General features: G+C 33.7%; 2 protein-coding genes across 2 annotated transcripts in view; both read left to right on the top strand.

Annotated features, from left to right (window-relative positions):
- LOC145252672 (lysosome membrane protein 2-like) overlaps positions 1-13,787 on the top strand; it is a 160,772-nt gene that overhangs the window by 9,868 nt on the left and 137,117 nt on the right. The gene's annotated exons all lie outside the window — the stretch shown is intronic.
- LOC145252340 (uncharacterized) lies at positions 1,093-2,061 on the top strand. The gene has a single exon (XM_080111743.1). The coding sequence runs from the start codon at positions 1,093-1,095 to the stop codon at positions 2,059-2,061; it is 969 nt and encodes a 322-aa protein (XP_079967869.1).

The raw sequence follows: 13,787 nt of genomic DNA, 5'->3' as shown, positions 1-13,787 counted from the left end.
GACGGTACGTCTCGTAGGGAAAGATCGTCTCCCGGTCCTTTTATTTACAAAAAGAACAGATTTTAAGACTGTCGCGCCCTCTAGTGGTAGTTCATTGAAGTGCAAGGGAGATAATCCGTAGTTCATTGAAGTGCAAGGGAGATAATCCTGTCCAATATATTACAAAAAGTATCCTGGGACCAGCCGGTCCCACCTGACGTTATGGTTGACTGGGAGAGGTTGTATAAGGGTCTGGTACGTATTGGGGAGCTTGAATTCGACCGTTACTCTGTGGCTTCCGATTCTTCAGCCACTTTGATAGTTTTTTGTGATGCCTCGAACCTGGCCTATGGAATCGCAGTATATTTACATCAGCATGGTGAAGCCAGACTGATATTCGCTAAAGCCAGGGTTGTTCCCTCTGTTAAGAGAACCTTACCCACCTTGGAGCTGTTAGCGGTATATTTATGCATGAAGCATATTTATGTTCTGGTGAAAATACTCCCTTTGGAAGTGCTCAGTTCTGTGATTATTGCTGTACATACACAGGTAGTACTATCCTGGGTTTTATCTGACAATGTCAATACAAAATGTCAATTCACTCGTAACCGGTTAAAAGATGTAAAAGCGATGGTAAAAAATCTTTGTGATAAAGGTTTGACAGTGAAGTTTAAGTATGTGAAGACTGGTGACAATCCTGCTGACTTTGTCACGAGGGGTATGTCCCTGAACAAATTTAAAATGGTTTTTACTCGTTGGTTATTCGGGCCTGAATGGTTGAGAGGAGATAAGTTGATCTGGCCTAGTTATGACCTAAATTGTCTTATATAAAAAATGAGAGGTATTGTTCTCGACTCTGGTATTAAGGCGAGATTGTACTTGCTTAGAATGACACAAGGACTGTTCCTTTCTAAGGAAAAGGATTATTTGTCTAAGTCTGATGGCGGTGAAGCCCCCCCCCACTTTGGTTTCTAAATTTAATTTATTTTTGGACGATGAAGGATTGATTCGCTCACGAGGTAGAATTGGTAAATCTACTTATTTTTCTGATGCCGTCCTTCATCCTGTTCTGCTTCCCAAGTCTTGTCTTGTCATGTTACAAGTTTAATAATCATGGATTGTCATTTGAAGTGTAAGCATCTGGGAATTGCTGCTACGCTTAGCAAATTCAGAATGTTGGGATTTTGGATACCAAAAGCTAGACAAGCTATTAAAACGGTGATATCTTGTTGTGTCATTTGCAAAAAATATAACACTCTTTCCTTTAGATATCCCAAGGTTACAAATTTGCCTAAGCATCGGGTTAATTTAGTTAAGCTGTTTTTGCACACCGAGATCGATTTTACTGGCCATTTGTGGGTGCATGAAGGTGATGAAACTAAAAAGATGTATATTTTAATCTTCACCTGTTTTAGTGTGCGAGATATACACTTGGAACTGTTGCCTAATATGACCACTCAGTCTGTGGTTTTGGAATTTGTGAGATTTTTAAATTTTTATGGAGTCCCTTCTCACATTTATTCCGATAATGCAAAGTCCTTTGTTGCGGGTTGTGACCTTGTCAAACAGGTTTATTTGTCTGACGAATTTAGAGGGACAGTTGATGCCCATCTTATCAAACACCAAACGATACCTTTATATTCTGTTTGGTACGGTGCTATGTGGGAAAGATTGTCTTGTAAAAGGTTGTCTTTTCAAGGTTATAGCTGTAGAAAGTTAAGTTATTTTCAACTTTTGACGGTTCTGTCAGATGTGCAGGGATCTGTTAACGATCGGCTCTTGACCTATCGTTACTCTGATGATTCTGGCTTGGAGGTGATTACTCCTAATGCCTTTGTGCATCCCTTCCATAAAAACTCTGTGTTTTTGTCCTTAGGAGAAGATTGTTTCCTGGATAACTCCCCTAGCAAAGAAGATCTTATTGAGAGTCTGGGATGTAGAGATGAATTCTTGAATCGTTTTAAAAGACTATGGTATGAACAATATCTCTTGGGTCTGAGAGAGTTGTCGCAAGATCTTTACCAATCTGATTTTGAAAATATGATTAAGCTGGGCGATGTCGTTTTGATAAAAACCCTATGAAGCCTCGTCCTTATTGGTCTTTGGGAAGGGTGGTTAATCTAACTTCTGGATCGAATAGCTTAGTTCGGTCAGCTTTAATCAAAAGGAGTGATGGCAGCACTCAGGAACATTCCTTAAAGAACTTGTGTCCTTTAGAATTTTCCATAACCCACTCTCACCAAGTTTCTAACGATGGAGAGGGCAATTCTCTGAGCTCGAGAACTAGTCAGGACAGGGAAAACTTTCGGTCTAGGCCTGTAAGGTCTGTTAAATCTTTAAATGAAAGAAATCCAGAATACGTTTGGTATTAGATTGTTGTTTGAGGATTTTTCTTGTTGTCTTTTTTCTTTTTAGGGAGAGTGTGGAAATTATCTTCCACCATCTTTCTTTCCTTTTTTCTTTCTGCTGTTTCTGTTCTTCTTTCCTTCCTTCTTAACTCCCTTCCTACCCCCTTCCCTAGCTTCCCCTTTTTTTTTGTCACCTGACTCCCTTATGCCCGTTGATTGGATGAGACGTTTTCATGCTAAATTGAAGCATGTGTAAGAAGTCACGGCCAAAATCGGTTAAGATCAATGGAAGTGGTAAAATATTTTCTCTCTAATAAATTCCTCCTCCCCCTGCCACCACTTAACACCGTTTGGGGATCGTTCACAAGGAACAGTTGAGAAGAGAACACCGGTTTGGCTTCGTAGTTCTTTCATGTGAAGTTATTTAAAATCACTAAACTAAGCTGCAGTGCTCTGTGGCGTAGTGGTTAGCGTGCTGGACAATTCACATTATATTTTCACGTTCGCGCCGACCTACCGTAGTCGTTTTTTTTTTTTTTCCTAAACAACTGGAATGGACTTTTCTTATTGGCCGAACTGTTAACGTTGCAGATGTTTTTTTTTTTGTTTTTTTTCACACTTTATTTTCCTACTTTTACTCATGACTCCGGGTTTGATCCTTCCTACTTACCTACCATAACATTTTTTAAAACTCCCCCCCCCCCCGTCCCGGAAACAAACACTCGGGCAACGCCGGGTACCCCCGCTAGTATTTAATAAATTCTATTTCTCATATTTTTCTTTTTTTGTTTGTTTTCTTCCTTGATGTTTCAGCGTTTAGTAGTAACGTCTAATTGATTGATGATGATTCACGGGAAGAAGTGAATAATAAATTTCTTCATGCAAACAAAAATTAAGAAAAAATCCAAGATGCCTGCCTTCAACGCGCTCTCATAAAAACGTTTTTCCGCTGTAAAAAAAAAAAAGGCTACTCGATCAAATTAAGTGAAATTTTTTTTTCGGGGATCTTCAGTTCATAACGGTTACGTACAATATAACCTTTTTTTTCCGATATTTTCATTTTGTTAATGTCTTGATTAAACTGTACAAGTACCAATTCTTGAATTGTATCAGAGTTCAGACAAGAAAGCAATTTTCACTCCTGACTTCATTGCTCTCATCTAGTTTTTCTTAGAGCTAGGGTAAGTTAGATATATTTACATTATATCTATGCCCCCCCCCTCCACAAATGTTGTTCTTTTACTGCTTAAAAGTCATTTTATTTATTTAGATGTTTTAATTTATTTTAAAAACAGAAAAAAAAACAAAAAAACTTACTGCTATCTGTGGGGGCTTCTCATTTTACGATAAGTTTATGAAGGTAAGTGATCTTCAACTCCAAATCCAAAATTAAAAATATTTTATTTTAAATACTGTTAATTACTTCTTTGCAGATAGTTTTTTTAAAACCGTTTACACGTAATCGCCCCGTAAAAAGGAGCATCTGATTTTTTGAAGGAGTGAACTACAGTGCGTGATAGTAAAACTTTACCTTTTTTTTGTGGCATTCAAGTAAAAAAAAAAAACTTATAATAGCTTGTTGAATGTTGATAATAACTTAGACAAGTCAAACGTGAAATTAATAAGTATTTTGGTAAAAGATTCTCAGTAATACAAAAATAGAAACCAGAAAAAAAATCGTGCTTTCTCCGATACATTAACCGATGCTGCTAATAAGTAGTATCATTATTAGGATTGTGACAACAGAATATTCTTTTTCATTCTTTTGACTCTCGGTTATATATCTAACACCGTTAGACACACTTGGTTAACCAAGAACCACATCCGTCTACATAAAAACATATAAAATACTAGCTGTACCCTGCCACATGTTGCTGTGGCTCAATTTGTGGAAAATTCTAATAAAAAGAGAAAATGCCTGTTTCTTATATTATTAGTACAGCAATCCAAAAGTGTAAAAATAAATAAATAAAAAACAAAAAAAAAACAGTACTCTTGCAGAATCTGACCAGGATCCTTAGGAGTTTCCATCAATCATGGCTTGGACTCGACCAGTAGTCAATGGATTAAGCCGAACGTTGCTGAAAGGTTGGAATGGTTAATCGATTTTTTTTTTTTTTTGTGCTTTTTGTAATCAAAACTCTTACTTTTCATTAATATTTTGGTGGGGTGGGGAGGTACTATACACAGATTCGAAAAGTTGTCTAAAAACAAATAAATGTAAGCAAAGGTAAGGTAAGTTACATTTCTACATAACTGGATAATTTGTTAGTGTTTTTATTTGATGTAAAAGGTTTAATCAGCTCGGAAAAGCACACAGTGTTTACCAATGTATTTGAAAAAGATAAATGGTCGTGGACTCTGTTGAATATGTTAAGTTTGGGAAAATAAGTAAAAAACTAAAAACTATACATAACAGTGTAAGATACCCACCGTATATATGTGACCGTGACATAGGCTGACATATTTGGTGGGTTTCTGACAGTATATTGTATAGTTTTTTAGTTTTAACTCATTTTCCAAAACAATGTAATCAACAGTGTCCGCCACCATTTGTATTTTTCAAATACACTGATAAACACTGCTTTTCGGGTCAAATAAACGTTACATTAAATCAAACGGGTTTGTATTACTAAACACAGATATAAAAAAGTTGTCGAAAATAAATATATAACAAATAAATCTTATATAAGGCAAGATAAGTTACTTTTCTACTCAACTGGATCAGCCAGTTTGGTAGAAAAGTAACTTATCTTGCCTTTGATAATATTTGTTATACATTTGTTTTTTGGCAACTTTTTCGAATCTATGTGTACAGTAATACAAACCAAATAAAAGCACAAAAAAAATATCCAGTTAGGTAGAAAAGTAACTTATCCTGCCTTAGAGGTCCACCTACACAATTTGTTTTAAAATTACTACTTTTAAACGTTTTTGACGATGCTGAATCTTATTTACAGTTTGCAGAGGAAAGTAGTTTTCGAGATATAAAGACCTGTGCTATGCACTATAATTCATGAATAAACACCCCAACCTCAGAATAAATAACAGCTACCCACCCATGGTAAAAATTGTGGAGATGGACCTAAAGTAAAAATTTACCTTTTTTTTTTTAAATAAATTTTTAGTTTAAAGCACAACGCTATTGTGTATCACGGTTTTAATAAAGGAAAAGCATTCATATTATCTTATATTGAAACAACTCTGAAAAAAAAAAAAAGAAGCATAATTTCAAGTTTGTTAGAATAAGTTTTATCAAAAAAAAATTAAAACAAAACAGTTTTTACTTATGCTTTATTTCTTAAATGTAACACTTTCTGTTTTACGCTTTTAATGAACGTAAATTTCATGGTGTCTGTTTTTTTTTTTGTTTTTTTTTTTTGGTATTTTGTTACATTAGGTCCCTCTCCACAATTTGTTTTGTAATTACTACTCTTAATGGTTTTTGACGATGCTGAATAAGAAAAGCTTATTTACAATTTGCAGAGGCAAGTAGTTTTCGAGATATAAAGACCTGTGCTATAAACTATAATTCACTGGCGACCATGAATAAACACCCCAACCTCCTAATATTAAGAACGGCTTTTGGAATGAAAACCGACAATCTCCCCACGTTAAGAATGACTTTAGGAATAAACACCTTCAATATTCCTATGTTAAGAATGGCTTTCAGAATAAACATCCCTAACCTCCCCATGTAAAAAACGGCTTTTGGAATAAATACCTCCATCCTCCCCACGTTAAGAACGGCTTTCAGAATAAACAACGCCTACCTACCCATGTTAAAAATTGTGGAGGTGGAGCTAAAGTAAATTTTTTTTTTTTTAAATAAATTGTTAGTTTAAAGCACAACGCTACCACGGTTTTAATAAAGGAAAAGCATTCATATTTTCTTATATAAAATCAACTTGATGGGGGGAGCGTGGGTTTTTAATTGTACACATAGATTCGAAAAAGTTGGCACAAAACAAATATAAAACAAATAAATGTTATCAAAGGCAAGATAAGTTACTTTTCTACCTAACTGGATATGCTTTTAGTGTTTATATTTAATGTAACATGTTTATTCGCTCGAAAAACATAGTGTTTATCGATGTATTGGAAAATTTATAATGGCGGCTGACTCCCTCTCTCTCTGAGACGGTAAGTTTGGGAAAATAAGTTATAAATAAAAAAACAGTCAATATACTGTTAAAAACCCGCCGAATATATGTCAGCCTATGTCACGGTAACATATATTGAGCGAGTTTCTAATAGTATTTTGTCTGATTTGTTTTATTTATAACTCATTTTCCCAAACTTACCACCTCAAAGAGAGAGTCGGCCGCACTTTTAAATTTTCCAATAAACACTGTATGTTTTTCGAGCTGAATAAACATGTTACATTTATTTGTTCTATATTTGTTTTGTGTCAACTTTTTCGAATCTGTGTACAGTAAACCAAACCCAAAGGCGTACTTTCAAGTTTGGTAAAATAAGTTTGGTCGAAAGGAAAAAAAAAAAAACAATTTTACTCATGCTTTATTCCTTAAATGTGACAGCAATGTTAGTTTAAAGCACAACGCTAATGTGTACCACGGTTTTAATAAAGGAAAAGCATTCATAAAACAACTCGATTATTATTGATTAGATACTAATTAACCAGATTAAGAAAAAAAAAAAGGAAAAAATCATTTTGACATTTGAAAGGGGTGCTCACTTTTTAGTTACAACGTTATAGTAAATCAGTCCCCCATTTTGTAACCAATAAAAATGCGGGTATATCAAAACCATAGAAAGTCAGAAATATTTGTTTCCCAAAGAAAAAAAAAAATGGTGCTAATTCAGAGAGTGATCCGTGCTATTTTTTAAATCGTATTTCCAAGTTTAATTAAAATTTTATGATATGTTTTTTTTTTATTCAATTGTAAAGTTAAAGTACAGAATAGGCACAAAACACCCTCCCCTCCCCATGTTAAGAATGGCTTTTTAAATAATAACGTTATTATTTTAGCACGGATCACTATCTGCATAAGTACCAAAAAAAAAAGGATAGAATGAACATGATCTTTTTTATTGTTTTTTATGAAAATAAAGTTTCGAGTTTTTTTTGTTTTTTTTTACTTATTTAGTTTTTGGGGTTTGTATTACTATACACAAAGATTCGAAAAAGTTGTCAAAAAACAAATATATAACAAATAAATGTTATCAAAGGCAAGATAAGTTACTTTTCTACCTAACTGGATATGTTTTTAGTGTTTTTATTTAATGTAACATGTTTATGCAGCTGGAAAAACAGTGTTTACCGATGTATTAGACAGTTAAAAATGGCGGCCAACTCTCTTTGACACGGTTAGTTTGAATTGTTATATATATATATTTTTTTGGAATTTTTTAAGTATCCCGATACATTGCTTCGTCAACATGGGACCATTTTATATCTCCCGAAGATACTTCCATATTTAGAAAAAAAAAAAAAAAAAAAAAAAAAAAAAAAATGAGTGACCGGTAACTAAAAAGTGAGCACCCCTTTCAAATGTCAAAATGATTTTTTTTTTTCTTAATCTGGTTAATTAGTATCCAATCAATAATAATCCAGTGAAAAAATTTAAAAAAACCTATCAATATAGAAATTACGCATGGGCCATGGGGGTGATGGTTGTACAACTCCGCCCAAGTTTGTTAAAATAAGTTGTAAAAAAAAAAAAAACATTTTTTCACTTCTGCTTTATTTCTTAAACAATTTGTGTTTTACGCTTTTAATGATTGTTAAAAAAATTTTTTTTTTTATACACACGTGTAGTCAATTGTTATTTTTTGTTATTTCAATGGTATAATTTTATTGTAAGGACAGCCAAAATGAATTTAAATTTAAAAAATAGGGAATTTTTTTTTGTATACTTATCGATTAAACAGAAAATGAAATATTGTAATTCAAAAGTCTTCAACTCATGGACTGCTCATTTCTACTGGAAATAAAATGGCAAAAATAGTTCTGCATTAGGAGAAATATTTTTATTTTATTTAATATTAATTTCTGTGTTACTATTTTAACGATTTAAAAAAAAAAAAGTGTGTTAAAGTCAAAATCGTATTTAGTATTAATTTCTGTGTTACTGTTTTAACAATTAAAAAAAAAAAGTGTGTTATAGTCAGAATCGTTATTTTTCGTCATTTCAAAATGGTAAACCGGAAATATCTCCGCTAATCGGCTGAAATCGGTAAATTTTTCCTGATGAATAAAAGTTCCTTTTTAATAAGGTAATATTTACTTTTTAATACTTAAAAACACAGTTAGATTATAAACACTCACTGTTAACAATTTCACAGAAAACGGGTTTGTAAATTTCTAGTTTATCGACTTTGAACAAACCAGACGTTTGATTTTTATATATAGAGATTAATGGATACATACTCAAGAGTCAAAACCATGAAAAAAATATGCTGTTGTCACAGTCGTAATCATTATTTATTTAATGTACTTTTTGACATTTGTATGTAAAGGATGACAAGTACTTCACCTCTGTTAATACTATTGGCTTTGAAGAAGATATCTATAAAGTACTTCAATTATTTCAATACTGTTGACTTTGAAGAATATATCTATCAATACTTCAATTCTTTCAATACTGTTGGCTTTGGAGAAGATATCTATACAGTACTTCAATTCTTTCAATACTGTTGGCTTTGAAGAAGATATCTATACAGTACTTCAATTATTTCAATACTGTTGGCTTTGAAGAAGATATCTATACAGTACTTCAATTATTTCAATACTGTTGGCTTTGAAGAATATATCTATCAATACTTCAATTATTTCAATACTGGTGGCTTTGGAGAAGATATATATACAGTACTTCAATTCTTTCAATACTGTTGGCTTTGGAGAAGATATCTATACAGTACTTCAATTATTTTAATACTGTTGGCTTTGAAGAATATATCTATCAATACTTCAATTCTTTCAATATTGTTTGCTTTGGAGAATATATCTATCAATACTTCAATTCTTTCAATACTGTTGGCTTTGGAGAAGATATCTATACAGTACTTCAATTATTTCAATACTGTTGGCTTTGGAGAATATATCTATCAATACTTCAATTATTTCAATACTGTTGGCTTTGAAGAATATATCTATCAATACTTCAATTATTTCAATACTGTTGGCTTTGGAGAAGATATCTATACAGTACTTCAATTATTTCAATACTGTTGGCTTTGAAGAATATATCTATCAATACTTCAATTATTTCAATACTGTTGGCTTTGGAGAAGATATCTATCGAGTACTTCAATTATTTCAATACTGTTGGCTTTGAAGAATATATCTATCAATACTTCAATTATTTCAATACTGTTGGCTTTGGAGAAGATATCTAATAAGTACTTCAATTCTTCCAATACTGTTGGCTTTGGAGAAGATATCTATCGAGTACTTCAATTCTTTCAATACTGTTGGCTTTGGAGAAGATATCTATCGAGTACTTCAATTATTTCAATACTGTTGGCTTTGAAGAATATATCTATCAATACTTCAATTCTTTCAATACTGTTTGCTTTGGAGAATATATCTATCAATACTTCAATTCTTTCAATACTGTTGGCTTTGGAGAATATATCTATCAATACTTCAATTATTTCAATACTGTTGGCTTTGGAAAATATATCTATTAAGTACTTCAATTCTTTCCATACCGTTGGCTTTGGAGAATATATCTATCAATACTTCAATTCTTTCAATACTGTTGGCTTTAGAGAAGATATCTATCAAGTACTTCAATTCTTTCAATACTGTTGGCTTCGGAAAAGATATCTATTAAGTACTTCAATTCTTTCAATACCGTTGGCTTTGAAGAATATATCTATCAATACTTCAATTCTTTCAATACTGTTGGCTTTAGAGAAGATATCTATCAAGTACTTCAATTCTTTCAATACTGTTGGCTTTGGAGAAGATATCTATACAGTACTTCAATTATTTCAATACCGTTGGCTTTGAAGAATATATCTATCAATACTTCAATTCTTTCAATACTGTTGGCTTTGGAGAAGATATCTATACAGTACTTCAATTCTTTCAATACTGTTGGCTTTGGAGAAGATATCTATCAAGTACTTCAATTCTTTCAATACTTTTGGCTTTGGAGAAGATATCTCTCAAGTACTTCACCTCTGCGGATACCGTTGGGTTTTGAGAAGATGTCTATCAAGTACTTAAACTCTGTAGATGCTGTTGGCTTTGGAGAGGATATCTATCAAGTACGTCAATTCTGTAAATTTTTTTTTTTTTTACTTTGGGATAAGGTTATTGCGTGTACATTAATCAATGAGATAGTATTGTAGTAATCATTTTATGTGAGATTTGATAGGGTGTCTTACTTAAGAGAGTGGTTTGTCAGGTGAAAACATCCACGTTGTAGTCAGGTGGGAAACAGGCAAATGGAAGAGAGTTCCACAGTTGTGCACTTCGGAGAAAGAAGCTCTGCTCATGGAATCTACGTTTGGATTTAGGCACAGATAAAGAGTGGGGAAAATTATTGATAGTGGTTTCAGCTAGACGGGTGTTTTTCGTGAAAGATTGGTGAAGTGTGACCAGAAATTGGAGCTCAGATGAGCACTTGCCATTGAAATAACGATAAAACAAAGACAGGCTCGCAACGTCTCTTCTGTGGGAGAGAGGCTGCAGGGAAGAGAAAAGGGCATCCCCCACTAAGCCATGAAGTCTATTTTGTACTCTGTCAAGGCAGGATAGGCTGCTTTTAGCAACTACTGCCCAGATATGGCAGCAGTATTCCATCCTTGGACGTACTTGGCTTTTATAAAGATAGAGAATTGCATCAGTAATGAGATATCTTCTGGAGCGGTAGAAGGATCCCACTATTTTCCCAGCATTCTTGGCAAGAGACCTGATGTACGTGTTCCATTTCAGATCAGGAGTAAAGGTCAAACTAAGAAGCTTGTCAAAACATGGAGCCTCCCCAAGACGAGAGCCATCCATTTCAATTGATGCCAGATGGGAATCAGAGCGTTGATGATGTAAAGATAGAAGCTTGGTTTTGGATACATTAAATGTAACCAGCCACCTCTTCCCCCACTGTACCACGCGCTCAAAATCAGAGGAGAGAGAATCAGAGAGAACTTTGTCATTTACGACTTTTGATGTGTTGCCATAGATGGTTGTGTCATCAACATAGATGTCAACGAATGATTTATGTGTTTAGACAGATCATTGATGTAGATCAGGAAGAGAGTTGGACCCAGGATGGACCCCTGAGTGACTCCAACATTAATACTGTGGGCCTCTGATTTCTGTCCATCAACCACTACTCTAATAGTAAATGATTTAATAATTGAGAGAACATTTCCAGTAATGCCGTGGCTGAAAATCTTGTGAAGTGGGCCTTTATGCCATACCTTATTGAAGGCCTGGAAAGGAAGCCTTTGTCAAGAGATTCACTAATCCTATGAGATATAACCATTAGCACATCTGCTGTAGATCTTGTGGAGTGGAAACCATATTGCATGTCACTAAGAATGTTGTTTCTGCTGAGGTGGTTGACTACTTCTTTATTTAATATGGATTCCAGTAACTTACTCATGACACACAGGAGACTTATTGGTCTGTACTGAGAGGGAGATCTTATCACCTGAATTCTTAAATACAGGGCATACTGACAAGGTTTTCCAGGGTGTTGGAAAGCACTTCTCCTTAAGGCAATGCTTAAACAGTTTTGTAAGTATGGGGGCAAGTTCTGGTTGAAGCTTTTTCAGAACTATAACTGGAATGCCGTCAGGGCCAGTTGCTTTACTGGAATCAAGGTTCTTGATTAGTTTGGCAACCTCACGCACAGATATTTGTATGTTGCATAGCGTGTTGTCTGTTATAGGAGGAAATACAGGGAGTTGATGGCCTTTGTTGCTTAGGGTAGAATTAGCTGCAAAGTTCTTGGCAAATAGTCTGGCCTTGTTTGATGCTGACGAGATGACATCAGGTTCATTGATGATGGTTGGGATAGAACGTATGCTTCTGTTTAGGATCCTGTTTGCTATTTGCCAAAACTGGTGGGAACCAAGTCGTTGCTCAGCTACTTTAGATTTAACGGACTGAGCATATAACTCTCTTGCATTTTTATTACTCTTTTACTGGCAGTCCTGAAAGCAGCTTTAGTCTTAGTACATCTATTACGTTGGTAGCTATGGAAAAAGTGATTTCTGTGCGTGATGGCAGCAGCACATTCTGGGGAGAATCATGGCTGGCTGTTAGGTTTTTGTTGGAATTTTTGGATGGTATGAATCGGTCTATGCCTACAATTAACCATTCGGTCAGGTCTGATACTATAGAGGACACATCCTTTTTAAACATGGAATGCAGGGGTAAATCAAATATGAATGTACGGAAGCTATCCCAGTCAGCCGTAGAGTATCGATATAAATACTGTTGGCTTTGGAGAAGATGTCTATCAAGTACTTCACCTCTGTTAATACTGTTGGCTTTGGAGAAGATATCTATACAGTACTTCATCTCTGTTCGCTTTGCATGTAACATTCTCTGATCTATTTTTGTATGTACACTTCACTGTTTATATGGTCATGTGATAACAGGTGCTCGGCTCCCAGATTGTTATTCTCAATTAAACTGCAAATCTGATTGGTTGAGCAAAACTTACTTTTGATTAATTGTAATAGTAGCATCGATGAGAGCTGTCATATGGACCTGTAATTTTGAATCTTTTAGCAATTTTAAGATGATAGTTTGTTTATTTGTTTTGAAAGCATTTTTTATTGGCTACTTAAAGGAAAAGAACTTTTTTATTTGAAGAAAAAAAGAAGTCCTTTCTTCCTTATAATGTTTTCTTCATTTTCGTTTCAAAACAAATAAAAAAAGTTTGTGGTTTTTGTAAATAAAAACCAATTTTGGAAAAAAAAATCTTTGTTAAAATAAAAATTCAAAAAATAAGTTGAAATAAGTAACCTTCTTTATTTTGCCATCCTAAAAAAAAAAAAAAAAAGAATTTAAACAGAAACACAATTTGCATTGTTATGCTTCTTGATTAATAATAAATAAAAATTTGTTTTTTTCTTTCTATATATATATTTACAGGAAAATCCGGCATTGCCTTGAATTAGGAATTTCATGTTCTTTTTCCCCATCTCATAAACTGAATTAGTTTGCTTATTCTTATTTGCTACATTTTATCATATTCAATGTTTTTTCTCATGTACTCAACATTAAATGTGGCATTAATTGAATTAAATATCAATATAGTCAAAGTTTAAAACCTCTAGAAGCACACCCAGCATTTCTTGAGACTGATTTGCCTGAGCATCCTACTTTCTCACTTCTATTCTTACTTAAAACTTTATATTTAATAATTGTCAACAAAATAAAATGGTGTATTCCGAGCATAAACACAGAATCCCCCATCACCACATAATGTGTCCCTTTGATCAAAATAAAATATTCTTATTCGAACGACA

The sequence above is a fragment of the Euprymna scolopes genome, chromosome 29, assembly GCF_053919585.1.
Source record: "Euprymna scolopes isolate OS-2025 chromosome 29, ASM5391958v1, whole genome shotgun sequence".
NCBI lineage: Eukaryota > Metazoa > Mollusca > Cephalopoda > Sepiida > Sepiolidae > Euprymna > Euprymna scolopes.
This window is presented reverse-complemented; position numbering and strand designations above follow the sequence as displayed.